Source organism: Microcaecilia unicolor, chromosome 4, assembly GCF_901765095.1.
Source record: "Microcaecilia unicolor chromosome 4, aMicUni1.1, whole genome shotgun sequence".
NCBI classification, from domain to species: Eukaryota; Metazoa; Chordata; class Amphibia; order Gymnophiona; family Siphonopidae; genus Microcaecilia; species Microcaecilia unicolor.
The window spans coordinates 341,095,289-341,111,176 of NC_044034.1; the positions used below are offsets into that span (position 1 = coordinate 341,095,289).

At 42.4% G+C, this 15,888-nt stretch overlaps 1 protein-coding gene across 2 annotated transcripts in view; it reads right to left on the minus strand.

The window, feature by feature from the left end:
* Positions 1 to 5,898, minus strand: part of URB1 (URB1 ribosome biogenesis homolog) — a 147,722-nt gene extending 141,824 nt beyond the window's left edge. For both annotated transcript variants that reach the window (XM_030202133.1, XM_030202131.1), the window contains exon 1: positions 5,725 to 5,898. In XM_030202133.1, coding sequence (XP_030057993.1) covers positions 5,725 to 5,860 — 136 coding nt within the window. In that variant the 5' untranslated portion in view covers positions 5,861 to 5,898. The remainder of the gene's footprint in view (positions 1 to 5,724) is intronic.
* Between the last annotated feature and the right edge of the window lie 9,990 nt (positions 5,899 to 15,888).

The following is a 15,888-nucleotide window of genomic DNA, read 5'->3' on the forward strand; positions in this document are numbered from 1 at the left end:
GTGTGAGAAATGTTTTCTTTTGCCTTCTGCAAGATTTTTCAAGCTGGAATGTGCTCGTTCATGAGCTTTTCTTTAATTATTGGTTTGGTTATGGAATAAGTTACCTTCTGCAGTGAGATCAATTCATGATCTTTTATGTTTCTGCAAAGCAGTAAAAACTCACTTGTTTTAACGAGTTTGGATGGACTGCTCAATTAAACCAGTCTTCCAGTGTAACAATTAATTTTATGTTTGTATGTACTACTACTACTTAACATTTCTAAAGCGCTACTAGGGTTACGCAGCGCTGTACAATTTAACATAGGACAGTCCCTGCTCAAAGAGCTTACAATCTAAAGGACACGTGAACAGTCAGTCTGATAGGGGCAGTCTGGATTTCCTGAAAGAATTAGGTGCCGAACGCAGCATTGAGGAGGTGGGCTTTAAGCAAAGACTTGAAGATGGGCAAGGAAGGGGCTTGGCGTAAGGGCTCAGGAAGGTTGTTCCAGGCATAGGGTGAGGCGAGGCAGAATGGACGGAGCCTGGAGTTGGCGGTGGTGGAGAAGGGTAATGAGAGGAGGGATTTGTCCTGTGAACGGAGGTTTCGGGTGGGAACGTAAGGGGAGATGAGGGTAGAGAGGTAATGAGGGGCAGCAGACTGAGTGCATTTGTAGGTAAGAAGGAGAAGCTTGAACTGAATGCGGTATCTGATTGGAAGCCAGTGAAGTGACCTGAGAAGAGGGGTGATATGAGTATATCGGTTCTGGCGGAATATGTATTGTATTTTATTATGGATGTAAATCATGTAACCTGTTCACGGCATAGTCGGTAGGGCAGGACGGGCTATAAAATCGAATGAATTAACTCTTAATACTCTAAAAATTATAAACAACTGATTTCTACAAAGACCTGTGTAAGGGGGTGCAAAGACCATTTACTAGTACAGCTTAGTAAAAGGACCCTTAAGTGTCTCCCCCCTCCACATTTCCTTAAACACAAAGTAAACAGAGGAGAGGGCTCAGTTTTAGAATTAATCACTGTATTTACAGGTAGCACAAGAGTGGAAGACGCCAAACACAATCTCCAGTGGAGCAAGAAAACATTTAATGTCCAATCAATACAAAATAAGTGCTGACAGACCCGACGCGGGAACATGTTTCGGCTGCTGTGTTTAATCTTATAACTGACTGAGGTATGGAAGTGTTTTTCTTTATAATGATCACATTGCTTATATACTTTTACTCCATTCAATTATTGTTTTAGTATCAGGAGTAGGGCAGTTTATTTTTTCCCCCAATTGACTCCAGTTTTACGGCTGGTCATATTAACATTTTGTGGGTGATATATTACAGATTCTTTTCCTCGTGTTTTTGCTTTTCAGTTTTATTGTATCACGTCTTGTTTTTACAACTAAGATTTTTCAATTGACCAATAAGGTATGTTAGTTTCCTTAGATAAATAACAGAGTATATTATATGGTTCTGTGAATCTTTTTTGTTTTGTATTGTGTAGTACTTATCATCTGCTTCAAATCTATTCAATTTTTACAAGTTGTATTATCAACATTTTTTTTTTGTTTTTAAATTAAGTGCTTGGTTTTTACCGTTTTTCTCATTTATTTATCAAGACCCCCCCCCCCCCCCCCCGACAAAGGCAGGAATGCCGAAACACGGCCCGTGTTGGGTCTGTCAGCATTTATTTTGTATTGATTTTAAAATAAACTTTTTCTTGATTCACTGGAGGTTGTCTTCGGCGTCTTCCATTCTTGTGCTACCTGTGTATTTCTCTGTGGAAGACTTTTCTTGACTTTTTTTTAGTTTGATCAAAGTATTTACATGCAGAAAATAAACTTCTAGCAAAAAGAGACAGGTTAAACTCATTTTGCCTCACTCCATGTTCCGACATATTTCCTGACAATCATCAGCACACCCAATCATACAAGCCCTATCACTATGCCTACAAATGTAACGTCCAAAGTGCTTCCTGCATGCACTTTCATGTTATTATTATTATTTATGACATTTATATCCCACATTATCCCAAACAAGTTTGAGTTCAATGTGGCTTACAATAAACAGTATTGGATACATAGCAAAGAAATGCATAGAAAAGTAATTTGTTGTAAGAATCCAATTTTACAATACGGTATCATAAACATATTGGGATAACTATGGCTATTTAACATTTAGAAAATCTATTATGAATGAGAAATTGTACATGAAGCAAAGAGAAAGTTAATGGTAAATAGAGTAATAACCAATTCAGGTAATAATTGTTTGAGATATGATTGTTCTTTGTGAGGGTTTGTTTGAATAGGAACGATTTGAGGATTTTGCGGATCTAGTATATTCCTGTATATTTCTTATTTGGGGTGGAAAGGAGTTCCACCATTTGGTTCCTAGGTAAGTGAAGTCTGCAGAGTGGACAGTTCTGTAGATCACTTTTTTTGCAATTTGGGAGATAGTTTCTTGCCTCATATTTAGTGTTTCTTTGAGGTAAGTTTATTAATGGTAACATACAGTCTGTAGCTGTGCCATTTAAGATAAAGGCACATACTTGAAGGTGATTCTTGCTTTGATGGGAAGCCAGTGTAATTTGATTAATAAAGGGGAGGCACTTTCAAAACGAGAGATTTTGTATATGAACTTGGCTGCAGTGTTTTGAGCTGAGTTTTTTCAACAGGTACTCTTTACAGCCAGCATATATGGCATTACAATAATCAAACTGAGATAGTTAATGATTGTACCAATAGTTTTAATGTTTATGATGAGAAATAAGGTCTGATCCTTTTTATTTTCCAAAGAGACCTGAAAGATTTTGTGATTACTGAGGAAACTTGAGTATCAAATTTTACATATTTGTCTATAATTATACCTAGAATTTTCAGATTATTGTCAATGGGGAATGAAGTGTTGTCAATTGTGAAACTGTTATAGTCGTTTTGGTCAAATAGGTTGATAATGACTATGAATTTAGTTTTTTCTTTATTTAGCTTTAGTTTGGATTCTGAAGCCCAGGTTTTCATCAAATTTAAGCCAAGTTTTGCCTTTTGTACAGTGTCTTGAATGTTTTAGTCTGTTACCTAGTGGTGACATCATTACATTAAACAGAATGGGCAATAATGGAGAGCCGTGAGGGACGCCACAGTCCGGTGACCAAGGAGAGGATAAGGTCCCTTTCATTTTCACTTTGTAAGATCTTGATTTCAGGAATCCTTGAAACCATTTGTGGACTGCCACATATACCAAAGTTGTCTAGTATATTTAGTAGGATATTATGACCTACTACATCGAATGCGCTAGACCAGGGGTAGGCAACTCCGGTCCTCGAGAGCCGCAGGCAGGTCAGGTTTTCAGGATATGCACAATTAATATGCAGGAGATAGATTTGCAAGCACTGCCTCCGTGGTATGCAAATCTATCTCCTGCATATTCACTGTGGATATCCTGAAAACCTGACCTGCGGCTCTCGAGGACCGGAGCTGCCTACCCCTGCGCTAGGCATATCGAACTGCATTATTAAGATCTTAGATCCTATACTAATTTCTTTTCTGAAATTTGATACTAGGGTAGTAAGGACAGTCTCGGTGCTGTAGCATTGTCTGAAACCGGATTGCAATTTGTGTAGTAGGGAGAAATGTGAAAGGTAGTCCATAGTTTGTGCTGCTACTATTCCTTCCATCACCTTTATCATCAAAGGAATGGAGGCTACTGGTCTGTAGTTTGTTACATCAGTTATGGTGATTGAATTTTTTTTTTTTTTTTTTGTATTGGTGTTAGGATAATAGAAACTTTATTATCAGGGACAGTGCCGTGGAATAATAGGAAGGAGATATGCTGCTGAAGCAGATTAATTAATATATTAGGAGCTTCCTTCATAAGAAGTAGGACAAGGATCAGTATGCATTGTTTGCTGTTGGTGGAGACTGTAGTTGTGGTTATTTCTTTTGTGGATAATAGGCTTTTTATCAGATTTAAAAGTTTACTGGTATTAAGGAAATTACCACCGCTTATTTTTAGTATTGAGTTTTTGCAATTTTTATCTAATTTTTTTATGTTTTGATGGCAATTTCCTAACTTAATTTGTTTTCGTTTTATTTATCTTTAGCCCATTTTCTTTCCAGTTTTCCACATTTCCTTTTCAAAAGAAGAATAGATTGATTAAACCAAAGTGAATTTTCTGGCTTGGTTTGGATGTAGATTTGAGGGGAGCTATGTTATTTAACACATTTTCGCATAGGCCATCCCATTTAATCATGAAGTTGTTGCTGTCTGCTGGAGGAAGAGGAGAATTTATTTTTTCTCTAGTTTTGGGAGGAGTCCTAGTACTTTTATTTTTCATTCAGTTTGTATTTTCCCTCCAATAGAGGGAGAACTCGAGTTTACTGTGATCTGACCAGGGAATTTGAGTCCAAGTACGGTTACTTAGATGAAAGTTGTTGTTTGCAAATGTACAGGCTAATAGGTCAAATAAGTGACCTTTATTGTGAGAGGTATGGCTGAATGGTTGTGTGAATGGTTCAGGACATGTTGTCATCACATGTCCTAAAATAAGCTCTGCACATCATTATTCTCCTTCTCCAACATGTAATGCTAAAAAATCCTCTCGCACATTCCTCAATCTTCATTTCCCCAACTGCAAGGGACTAAAGCAGCGCTGTAGCAAGGGCTAATGACACCCGGGGCGGGGCGCCACTGCGCACCCCCCCCCCAGGTGCAGCATGGCGCGCCCCCCCGCGGCGCACCCCCCCTCCGGAGCGCAACCCCCCCTGGACCGCATTCTTACCTGCGGGAGGGCCGATCCGCCCCGAGTGCATGCGCTCGGGGGGTGCCGGCCCCGCTGGTTCCCTGCTCTCTCTGCCCTGGAACAGGAAGTAACCTGTTCCGGGGCAGAGGGAGCAGGGAACCAGCGGGGCCGGCACCCCTCGAGCGCGTGCACCCGGGGCGGACCGCCCCTCCCGCCCCCCCTTCTTACGCCACTGGACTAAAGTACAAACTAATGCATGCATCAACCTTTTCTTATAAGAGTGCACAACTCTGGAACGAACTGCCACGTAACCTGAAAGCGGTCTATGAACTGACCAACTTCCGGAAACTGCTAAAGACCCATCTCTTCAACAAGACCTACCACAAAGACCGAGTCACCTGAATTTCCCACATATGCCCTCTGGTTTTGTTTTTTCTTCTTCTTTTCTTTTTCTCTCTTATTATTATGTATAACATTACCATGAAACCTAATCCTCTGTAACACCAAATGTCTACTCTCCTCACACTTCCACTATCCACGATATATTGTAAGCCACATTGATCCTGCAAAGAGGTGGGAAAATGTGGGATACAAATGCAATAAATAAATAAATAAATAAATAAATAACGGATAAGTAAAAGTAGACCTTGCACTGTTATCACTCATCATGCACTACTACACTGTCCGTCCTGCCATGCCTCGCCATTTAAAGAACACTATTATTCCTGTAATATCCAACAATGCCCCAACAGGTAAGGTCCTAAGTGTCTTCTGCACTAGGGTTACCATATGGCTCCAGAAAAAGGAGGACGGATTGAGCCAGCCGGGTTTTACTTCCATTGCTTTCCAAGCAATGGAAGTAAAACCCGGCTGGCTCAATCCGTCCTCCTTTTTCTGGAGCCATATGGTAACCCTATTCTGCACGCACCACTGACAAACTCTGTTTAATACGGAGTGTTGCACCTCATAGCCAACACTCCCGTCCCCCGGCTCTCTTACCCCTCATGGCACTCTGTGACTCTTTTAATAAGGATTTAAACTGCGTGCCGGTGAATTCAGACTCCGTGGTTCTTGCTTTCTTTCCGGCGGGGTCGGAATCCAGGCGCGGACTCTCCGATTGCCGCTTTTTCCCCATCCCAGCAGTGGCTGGGGAGTTATCCGCAGAAACCCAGAGCACACACCAATGCAACAACACACGTGAGAGGCCGCCCCGGAAGTGGTCCGTCGGATTCCATTTCCCGCCGGAAAACTGGTGCTTATGGTCCGTCTCCGTTTCCAGCTCGTCGGAAATTGATGCCCCGACAGCCCAAAGAGGTTTTTAAACCTAGTTGAACTTGCGACAGACCCGGGAAGATGGACGGGAAACGAAAGTGAGAGGAAAGGGTTAACTGGAAAGAAAAGGCTCGTTTTCTCTTCATCCTTCCTTTCCACTTAACCGTCCGTTCTCTCTCTCTTCCCATCACTCGTCCACCTTCCCATAGTTGTAGTTTCGCTGCTTACTGAGGAGAAGAAGCAGGCTGCAGGCAGATCATATTAGCTGGAGGGAAGCTGTACTTGCACCAGGGAAAAAAGGACATCGCCCCCATGGCCTTTTCTTCCCAGCTTCCTTTTCTCTGTAGGATTACAAGTAGTGCTTTTGATTGAAAACTAAAGAAGGGTTTCCACGCTGGGTGTACATTAGTTTAAACCATAATATTTCTCTGTTTATCATCCTCCTCTCACCTACCCACACCCATCCTGTTAGAATATCAGTGAAATGCTTTGATGTCCCCATGCATACCCCCACCCTCCCACTCTGTCAGACTGTCAAAGTAATGCTTTGATGTTTCTCTTATATATACTATCTGCTACCACATTTGCTTATTTCCGATCTGCCGAAGAAGGGCAACCTTCGAAAGCTAATCAAGAAATGTATTAAGTTATGTCCAATAAAAAAGGTATCATCTTATTTTCTTTTCCATGTTTTATTTTGTTTGATTTCTATTGATAACCATAATAGTGAATCATCTTCCCATCAATGTTAAAACCTTTACATCTTTTTTTTAGTGTGGGGGTGCCCAGTTCCTTATAGCCAGTGTCAGTGTGATTTCTTCTGCAGACACGGGAATAGGTTCCATTAGATGCTAACTAATTCTGTAACTAATTTAAGGCTGCCAACTGGATCCAGATTCCCAGGACAGGGTTCATCCAGGCTTGGATTTACCCCAGTGCATGCTGGGGCTAGTAGTCTTGCTTTTCTTAGGGCATTAATGGAAAAATCAGAACTACAAGTCTCTGCATGCAACAGGGTAACACAGGACTTCATCGACCCTGTTCTGTGAATCTGGATCCAGTTGACAGCCTTAAACTAATGCTGCCCACACAATCAGGTTCCACATGAACCTTATCCTACCACATCTCTTTGTATTTGTTCATACTGGAGTTGGCAAACGCCTCTCCGGTACTATGTAAGCCACATTGAGCCTACAAATAGGTGGGAAAATGTGGGATACAAATGTAATAAATAAATAAATCATATATGGTTCCTCCCTGACAGTGAAGTGGGACTCTACCATAAATGTGTATGCCAGCTCTACAGCTTTAACCTGTCTAGATCTTTCCATTCTCCAGGAGTTTCCCACTACTATGTGGTGGGTGCAAGAAATTAGTGTTCTATAGAGAATACCTGGCAATTAGCACAGTACCAAGGACTGTGTAAGCAGTGTGGTTGCACAGGATTAAAATATGGAGGAGTGCAAAAATTGCTCCCAGCCAACCATCTCCTCTCATTTGTGGTGGTAAACGGTGCCAGTCGGTGAGTCACACAGGGCACAACTATAGCTCGGTATGGTCCTGCTGGCAGTCATACATCAGTATCCTGTCCCATCCTATGTCCTTTTATTCTCTCTCCCTCACCCCCACACTCATCTTTTTAATCATTTACCTACATTCCTCTTCTCTGTCTTCTATTAGTTATCTGCCTTTCCATCCCCTTCCTGTCTTTACTTGCCTCCCCTCCTATACCCTAATTTAATCTTCTAATTTTTCATTCCCATCTCAGGTGGTCCACATCCTTCCCATCTGTCTCCTCTCCATCTCTGACTCATTTTCTCCTCACATCCCTTCACCTCTACCATGACCCCCTGCATTTATATAAGAGCTTCCTAAACCTGTCCTGTGATGTTACAGCCAGAGGTTCAGGATACTAGAGTGAATAAGCAGGAGATAAGAGTACTGGGTCTGTATCATATGCAATTTTATCTCATATTTATCTCAGAGAGAAACTGCACTGGCTCCCACTTAAGGAACGCATTGCGTTCAAGATATGTACGATAGTACACAAAATCATTCACGCAGACGCCCCAATCTACATGCTGAACCCAGTGGACCTACCTCCCAAAAACGCCACAAGAACATCCCGCAAATTTCTCAATTTGCACTTCCCCAGCTGTAAAGGACTAAAATACAAGCTGATGCATACCACTACCTTCTCTTACACGAGCATGTAGATATGGAATGCTCTACCCACAGACCTGAAATCAATTATCGAAACAAATAACTTTCGCAAATCTCTGAAGACATACTTCTTTAACAAGGCCTACAACGAGAACCAATAGCTTCACTGATCCAATTTCCCAACCCAACCAGCTATGAAAATCCACTTCTACAATCACCTGCCTAATCACTTCCTCTTTCTTCCCTATTTAATCTCTGCACACTACTAATTGTATCTGATAGTCTGGAATGACAATGTCATAACAAAACAATGTAAGCCACATTGAGCCTGCAAATAGGTGGGATAATGTGGGATACAAATGCAATAAATAATAATAATTGTGTTCTGAAAATCCAACTGGCTGTAGGATTGTCAGAAGCCCTGCTCTAGCTACTCCCCCCACACACACATCCATTGTACTTTCTCATCTCCTCACTCTCAGCATTTCCTGTACTATCTCCTGTGTTTTGTCATCCTCTTCCCATTCTCAATGTTTTCTTCACCTCCTAATCCCAGATTCATAAGCATAGCGAGCAGGCTGGCTGGACCAATAGGTATAATTAGGCAGTCACCTAGGGAGCAACTTGGGGGGGGGGGGGAGGACACCAAAGAGCAGTTGCAGTCAAAGCAAAATAACTGGTCCTGAACACACAAACTGAATTAGGTACTTTACCATTAGGGAGGGTGGGCAATTTTCAAATAGCCTATTTACCTAGATTTATTTTAGGAGGGGTGGTTTTGTAGTGATCAGTCTTGTTGGGGGAGGTTGATGTCAATGGACTTTAAGGTTAATTGGGGGGGAGGGATTGAAGGTTTGCCTGGGGCACCTAATATCCCTGATTGTGATGAATTGGAGTCTCTTGTTACATTATTTTATGATAAAGAAGGTCACAGAGTGGAGGAAAGCTTGTGAGATCCCTTTCATAAGTAATTAGCAGCAGTCATTAGTTACAAGGAGACAAGAAGAAGTTGGTGCTCTCAGCTCAATCTCTCTGCCCTTTTCTTTATTCTTTTGTGGATAGCCTATGAAGGAAAGGGTTACTTACAACACTGGGAGGAGAGACAGGAGTTACTGGTGGCTGGAGGAGGAGCAGTGGGCAGGCTTAGTGACAACCAAATGGTTTCTGTTCCTGTATTTGCCTCTATAAATTACCAGAGACAACACGGGTGCTTTTTCCTTAGGATTCTGCAGGATGCTCATCCTCTGACTGTTAAGTTAAAGAAGACAGCAAGAGGAAAAAAGGTTAGCAGAATTATTCTGCTTTGGAGCTTTTACACAGTGCTAACCTCACTTGTTGCGTATGTCTGAATTTCTGAGGGAGGGAGGGAGGGAGGGAGGGAGGAATGGATGCAAATACCCACTGGCACTCCTTATTTCTCAACCCTCCCTCCCTCCCTCTCACCTCCCTCCTTCAATATAGGCATTCTCCTATCCTTTCCGCTCCACACCTCCAACTTAATGATTGATGTATGGAAATCTTGCTCTCACGCTGGAGATTAGTAATACTGGTCCTTAATAGATGCTTCAGCTCTCGGCTCTGAGACAAATCAGTTCTGTTGTTCTGCATTTAAGAGTCCAGACCCTTTCTTATCATCTCTGTGTCTCCACATTTTCTTCCTGCTACGGGACCCTGGACTTTCTATATCTGTCTTGTCCGCTTTACCCCACTTTACAGAGAATATTATAAATGTCCCTCATATGTCCTCATTTGCTTTACTTTGTACGACAGTAGTGCTGTATTACAGGCCTCAGAGAAATTATCTGTACTTAATTTTCGTATAGCTAAGCTTCAACTCATATTATTAAAGAAAATCATTAGGTTGATCTGCCAACTTTGTCTCTACATTTGCCTTGCCTATTTTTGTCGTTAGATCTTCCATACCATAGTAACATAGTAAATCCAAAAGGAAGGAAATGGTATGTCTACAATCATGTTGCAAATTAGTTTATAATAGATTTAGTTCAACAAAAAAAATAATATAAAATGCTCTAGAGGCCAGTACTTTACCATCATTTTATCAACACATTTAGGACTAATATGGAGGGAGGTAGTAGGTGAGGAGTTAAAATTTCAGGTAAAAGGCATGGGGATGATAAACTGCTGTTGGGCTGCTTATTCATCCAAAGTAGAATCACAACTGGGCAGATTGTATGGGGCGATTTGGTCTTATTTGGGTAGATTAAGTAAATTGTGCCTAAAGATAGGCTCCGAGACACAGGGTGTAAAATGCAAATTCTATAACGTCAGTTACTCATTCTTAAGTCCACATTCTCAACCTTAACTTTAGGCGTGTAAATGCAAGTATTCTATAAAAGCATGCCTACATACCGGGCACTTCTGTGACCTACCCATGCCCCTCCTATGGCCACACTCCCTTAGGAGATATGCGGTATAGTAATTAAGTGCAGGGTTTATAGAATAGGGGCATAGATCAGTTACATGCGTAACTGCTAATTAGTGACATTTATTTATTTATGTATTTATTTGTTGCATTTCCACCCCACATTTTCCCACCTAATTGCAGGCTCAATATGACTTACATAGTACCGTGAGGCGTTAGCCACCTCCGGTGATTAAACCAATGGCTACGCCACTGGCGCTAATTTCCCCATTAGCGTGCCTATTAGTGCTGTGAGCCCTTACCACGACCTAATTAGGAGGTGGTAAGGGCTCCCGTGCTACTCCCTTCGGGTAGCATACAGTAATGTGCCCATGCTACCCAATTAGCGCAGGCATGCCCACTTTCTGCCTCTAGACACGCCTCCTGCATTGGTAAATAAATATTTTCTGGTGTGGGATTAGTGCACGCTAAATGGAAAACAACTGCGGGACACCTTAGCAAATCCCACGGTAGTGCTTTTTTAACATGCAGAAGACCTACCACAGCTTAGTAAAAGGGGCCCTAGATGCTTAACACATGTTAGTAAAAGGGACCCTTCATTCAGTAGATGCATAGAGAAGGTTGATTAAGCAAGAAGAAATTAGACTTTGAGAGGACAAAGTACACCACCATATATTTATAATTAAAACTTGCTATACCGCCTTTTCTGAAAATACAGGTCAAGGTGGCGTACAATACATAAACAATACTCCATCAATATGATAGGAAAGAGTCCAATCATGCAAAAGAGTAACCATACTACAACATGAAAACAGCTAACAGCTGGTAACCATTAACTCCAAATATCTTACCTATCTTTTCCATCTACCTTACTGCTTCCAATGTTACTTTGCCAGCAAAGACGGTACAAAATTTGTAGTACATAAGTAATGCCACACTAGGAAAAGACCAAGGGTCCATCGAGCCCAGCATCCTGTCCACGACAGTGGCCAATCCAGGCCAAGTAATCATGCACTTAAAAGTTACATACTCCCAGATTCTATTTAGTGCAACTTAAGTTTCGCATCCAAATCTGGTTGTATTCTGGATTTGTGCGCACAACATAATTACTTTATTCATTTATTAGGATTTATTTACCGCATTTTTGAAGGAATTCACTCAAGGTGGTATACAGTAAGAATAAATCAAACATGATCAATAGGCAAGTACAGCAGTAAAAATATTAAAATAACAATACAAAGTATGGCATAATACATTACTTACACTTTCAACACAATATGTAACAAGTCAATCAGCACAGATAATTGACAACAAGCAATTATTGACACTAATTGTCATTAATTAGGATTTACACACACAACTGTCTATGCTTATTCTATAATGTGATGCACATAAATTCTAAGTCGCATAGTTGAAAAGGGGGTGTGGAATGGGCGGGTCTTGGGCATTTCTAAAATCTATGCACATGGTTATGGAATACACCCGGTCTGCGTGTAATTTAGGCATCAGCATTTACACCAAGTTTTACTTGGTGTAAGTGCCCACTGTAATGGAAATCAAGATCATTCTATATGTGTATATATTAGGATTATGCTTACTCTGTTATAGAACGTACATGCTGTAGGATAATAGAATTGTATCTCACTGCAGAATAATAATCACTGAAATAAGTTGCTTGTGATTAACTAGCTTGTTAGTAAGAAATAGGCCACAATCATCTTAGAAGTCTGGAATGTTAATTAACTGTGAAAATGCAGGAAGAGTTCTGCCTTATCTGCAGTAGTTGGAGGGGGCAAGAAAGGGGATCATTATATGTTCTTTCTTATTCACCAGAAATATAGCACCTGTGATGGTAAAAATAACAGTATTCTTGGCTACTTAAGGTTGCAGTGAATCAGTATAGTCAGACTGCGAACTGAGAGGCAGATGCACTAAAGCTTAATGAGCCTTTAATAACCCTCCAACGAGGAAAATTTGATCCGTTGCATGCATCAAAGGGCTTTTACCGAGGAAGCCAGCAGCTAACGAAAACGGAATGGAGATGAGCAATTAGTGTGAAAACCCCATTGAAACGAGATGCACTAACCTTTTCCGATTGCCTTTACGCAGGAAAAAGGCAGGAAATCTAACGAGAGGTCTGGACCTCTCGTTAGGACAGCTCTGTGCCAGGAAAAATAGTAAAGTGAAAAAAACAAACAAACTGTGAGCCAATCCCAGCGCATTAGCAGAGCTAATAGCGCTGTGATTGGTCAAAAGGAAACTGAAAGGCACAATCCCCAGAACTTCATGCCACTCTTTGCCGTTCTAAATTAAAATAACGAAGAATGCACCAAAAAAAAAAGTCACACACTTGCCCCCTTCCCACCCGAGGTTGCCGTTCCCCCCTGCCCCACTTCCCCCTGCATTCTAAATTAAAAAGCAAACGTAACTTTAGCAGCCCCGGCCCCCCTCCCTTCCTCACTACTCTGTCTCCCCTCAGCTCCGCCTCCCGACATCCTCCGCCCTGTGCCCCGCCCCCTCTTGGGGGTCGTCGCCGCCATTCCCCCCCTCCACTGGGCCCCCCTCCCTTTTACCGGGCCCGTGCAGCGCCTCTCTCCTCTGTCCGAAGGCACTGCACGGGCAAGAAGAAAAGCTGATGCCTGTCTTCGCACAGCTTCGGTCGCGCGTCTCTCTCCTCCTGTGCCCGCCCCTGTCTGACGTCAGTAACCTACGTAGGTAACCGACGTCAGACAGGGGCGGGCCCAGGAGGAGAGAGACACGCGACAGAAGCTGGGCGAAGGCAGGCATCAGTTTTCTTCTTGCCCGTGCAGCGCCTTCGGACAGAGGAGAGAGGCGCTGCACGGGCCCAGTAAGAGGGAGGGGGGCCCGGTGGAGGAGGGGAATGGCGGCGACGACCCCAAGAGGGGGCGGGGCACAGGGCGGAGGATGTCGGGAGGCGGAGCTGAGGGGAGACAGAGTAGTGAGGAAGGGAGGGGGGCCGGGGCTGCTAAAGGTACGTTTGCTTTTTAATTTAGAATGCAGGGGGAAGTGGGGCAGGGGGGAACGGCGACCTCGGGTGGGGGGGGGGCAAGGACGGCCATACAGGACGCTCCTGACGAGCGCCTTTGCCCCCTCCGACCCTTTTTTTATTTTTGTTTTGATTTTGGAGCCATGTGCTTGTGTTTTGACTGTTTGTGGCATGCGCAGAGCAGCTAACATAACGCTTGGCTGCTCTGCGCATGATTTGGGGGCCGATTAACGATGTGTATTGTGATTCTTTGATACATTGTACGTTTCAATACCGATCTCAGCATGTGTGACTTTTTTTTTTGGTGCATTCTTCGTTATTTTAAAATCGTTAGGGACTTTAACGATTTAGATTTTTTTACGTTTGGTTGCTGCATCTGCCTCTGAGTTTTTCTTGTTCGGTGGTCTCCCTGCATGTAGGCTTTATTTACAATAAAGATCTTTATATGATTAAACCCAGAGTTCTGAGAGCTTCTTTGGTAACAGGAAATTTTTCCCTAACACCCATGACTAAATTTAATCATGTGGACAGGTGCTCAGCGTATTCTATAAACTGCGTGAAAATGTAGGCGTACTTTACAGAATACGCCTAGGCTGCGTATGCCTTGTAGCGCTATAGAAATGATAAATAGTAGTAGTAGTAGTAGTGTATTTTGTTGAGGTGCTTATTTTTTGTTTTAGGTGTGATATATAGAATCTAGTCCAAACCCAAAATACATAGTGGATATCCCATAAATTTGAAAGTGTTTTAAAGACAGGATGTAGTAAATGCTTCCAGAAGATAATGTAATTTTCCTGATAGTGGATGTGGTCAGGAATTGGTTGGACTTTATGTATGGGTACTTTAACCAAAAGATGGTACACAACAAGGTAAGTAAAACTACAATATTTAGAATTAAAATCAAAATAAAACTGTAGGAGTCCCCTAAAGAATAAAATAATAATACAAAAAAAATCACTGAGCACTATGATGTGCTTATATTTAAGATGCTATTTTTTTTTACACAATTAATGCTTGCCTTGGTAGACAAAAGTGCTTATTTTCAAAGCACATAGACTTACAAAGTTACATGGAGGTGTATTTTCAAAGCACTTAGGGCTCCTTTACCAATTTGCAGTAAAAGGGGCCCTGCGGTAGCGTTGGCGCTTGGATTTACCACACGCTGAGGCTCCTTATACTGCAGCGGTTAAAAAGCAAAAAAAAAAAAGGAAATGGCTGTGCGGTAAGTAAACAATTGCCACGCGGCCAGGCGGAGCCCTTACCAACACCTATTTAGGTGACAGTGGAGCTAATTTTCAAAGCGCTTAGACTTATAAAGTTCCATAGCAACCTAGGGAACTTAGTAAGTTTAAGTGCTTTGAAAATACGCCTCAGTAAGGACTCCTGCACTAACCCGGTCATAAAAAAAATATATCCAGTCGTGCCGGAAATGGCGCATACTGGAGGTGGCACTATTGCCGGAACCCGTGTTAGGCCGGCAGTAGTGCTGGATTATTGTGCGACAAAGTGGTGATAGCTTTTCTGCTGGTTTGTAAGTCTAAATGCTTTGAAAATGAGTCCCACAGTAACCTAATGCACTTTGTAAGTCTATGTGTTTTGAAAATGAGCCTCTAATATTACTTTATCTGCTGTGGTATTTCTATTTGCCTTCCCCTGTCTGCCACCAGCAAGCCACTTTTCAGCTGTGTTTAACAAGGGACTTTGTGGATGATGATGATAGTAATAATGAACATTCAAACCTAAGGATTGGCGATGGCTATCACAAACCACAACAGGCCAAAAAAGGACTGATGAAAAGATGTTTATTTGTGAAGCACCAACAATAAAAGCAAGGACTTCACGAATAAACATCTTTCCTTCAGTCGTCTTTGACTTCTTGTGATTTGTAATAGCCATCGCCCGTTCCTACGCTTGGATGATGCGGCGTAGCCACAGGTGGCCCTGGGTGGGCCAGGGCCCACCCACTTAGGGCTCAGGCCCACCCAACAGTAGCACATGTTTAGCGGTAGCTGGTGGGGATCCCAAGCTCTGCCAGCTGAAGACTTCCCCCTGATGGCAATGAAAACACTACTCTCCACAATACTGGCAAGTGTGCATTCTCAGTTTTCAGTCACGCCTGCTTTAGACTGCCAAGGTGGAAAGAAGCCATTTCTTGCCAGCTGAGATATTGTGTGGGTGTGGGTGTGGGGGGGGGAGGGGAACACTTGGGGCCCACCCACTTCTTGACTAGGCCCACCCAAAATCTGTTTTCTAGCTACGCCCTGATGGTTCTTAATTTCGTAGGGATCTTTCTGATAATAATAATGAATAATCACTGGATGATACTACTAGTACTACT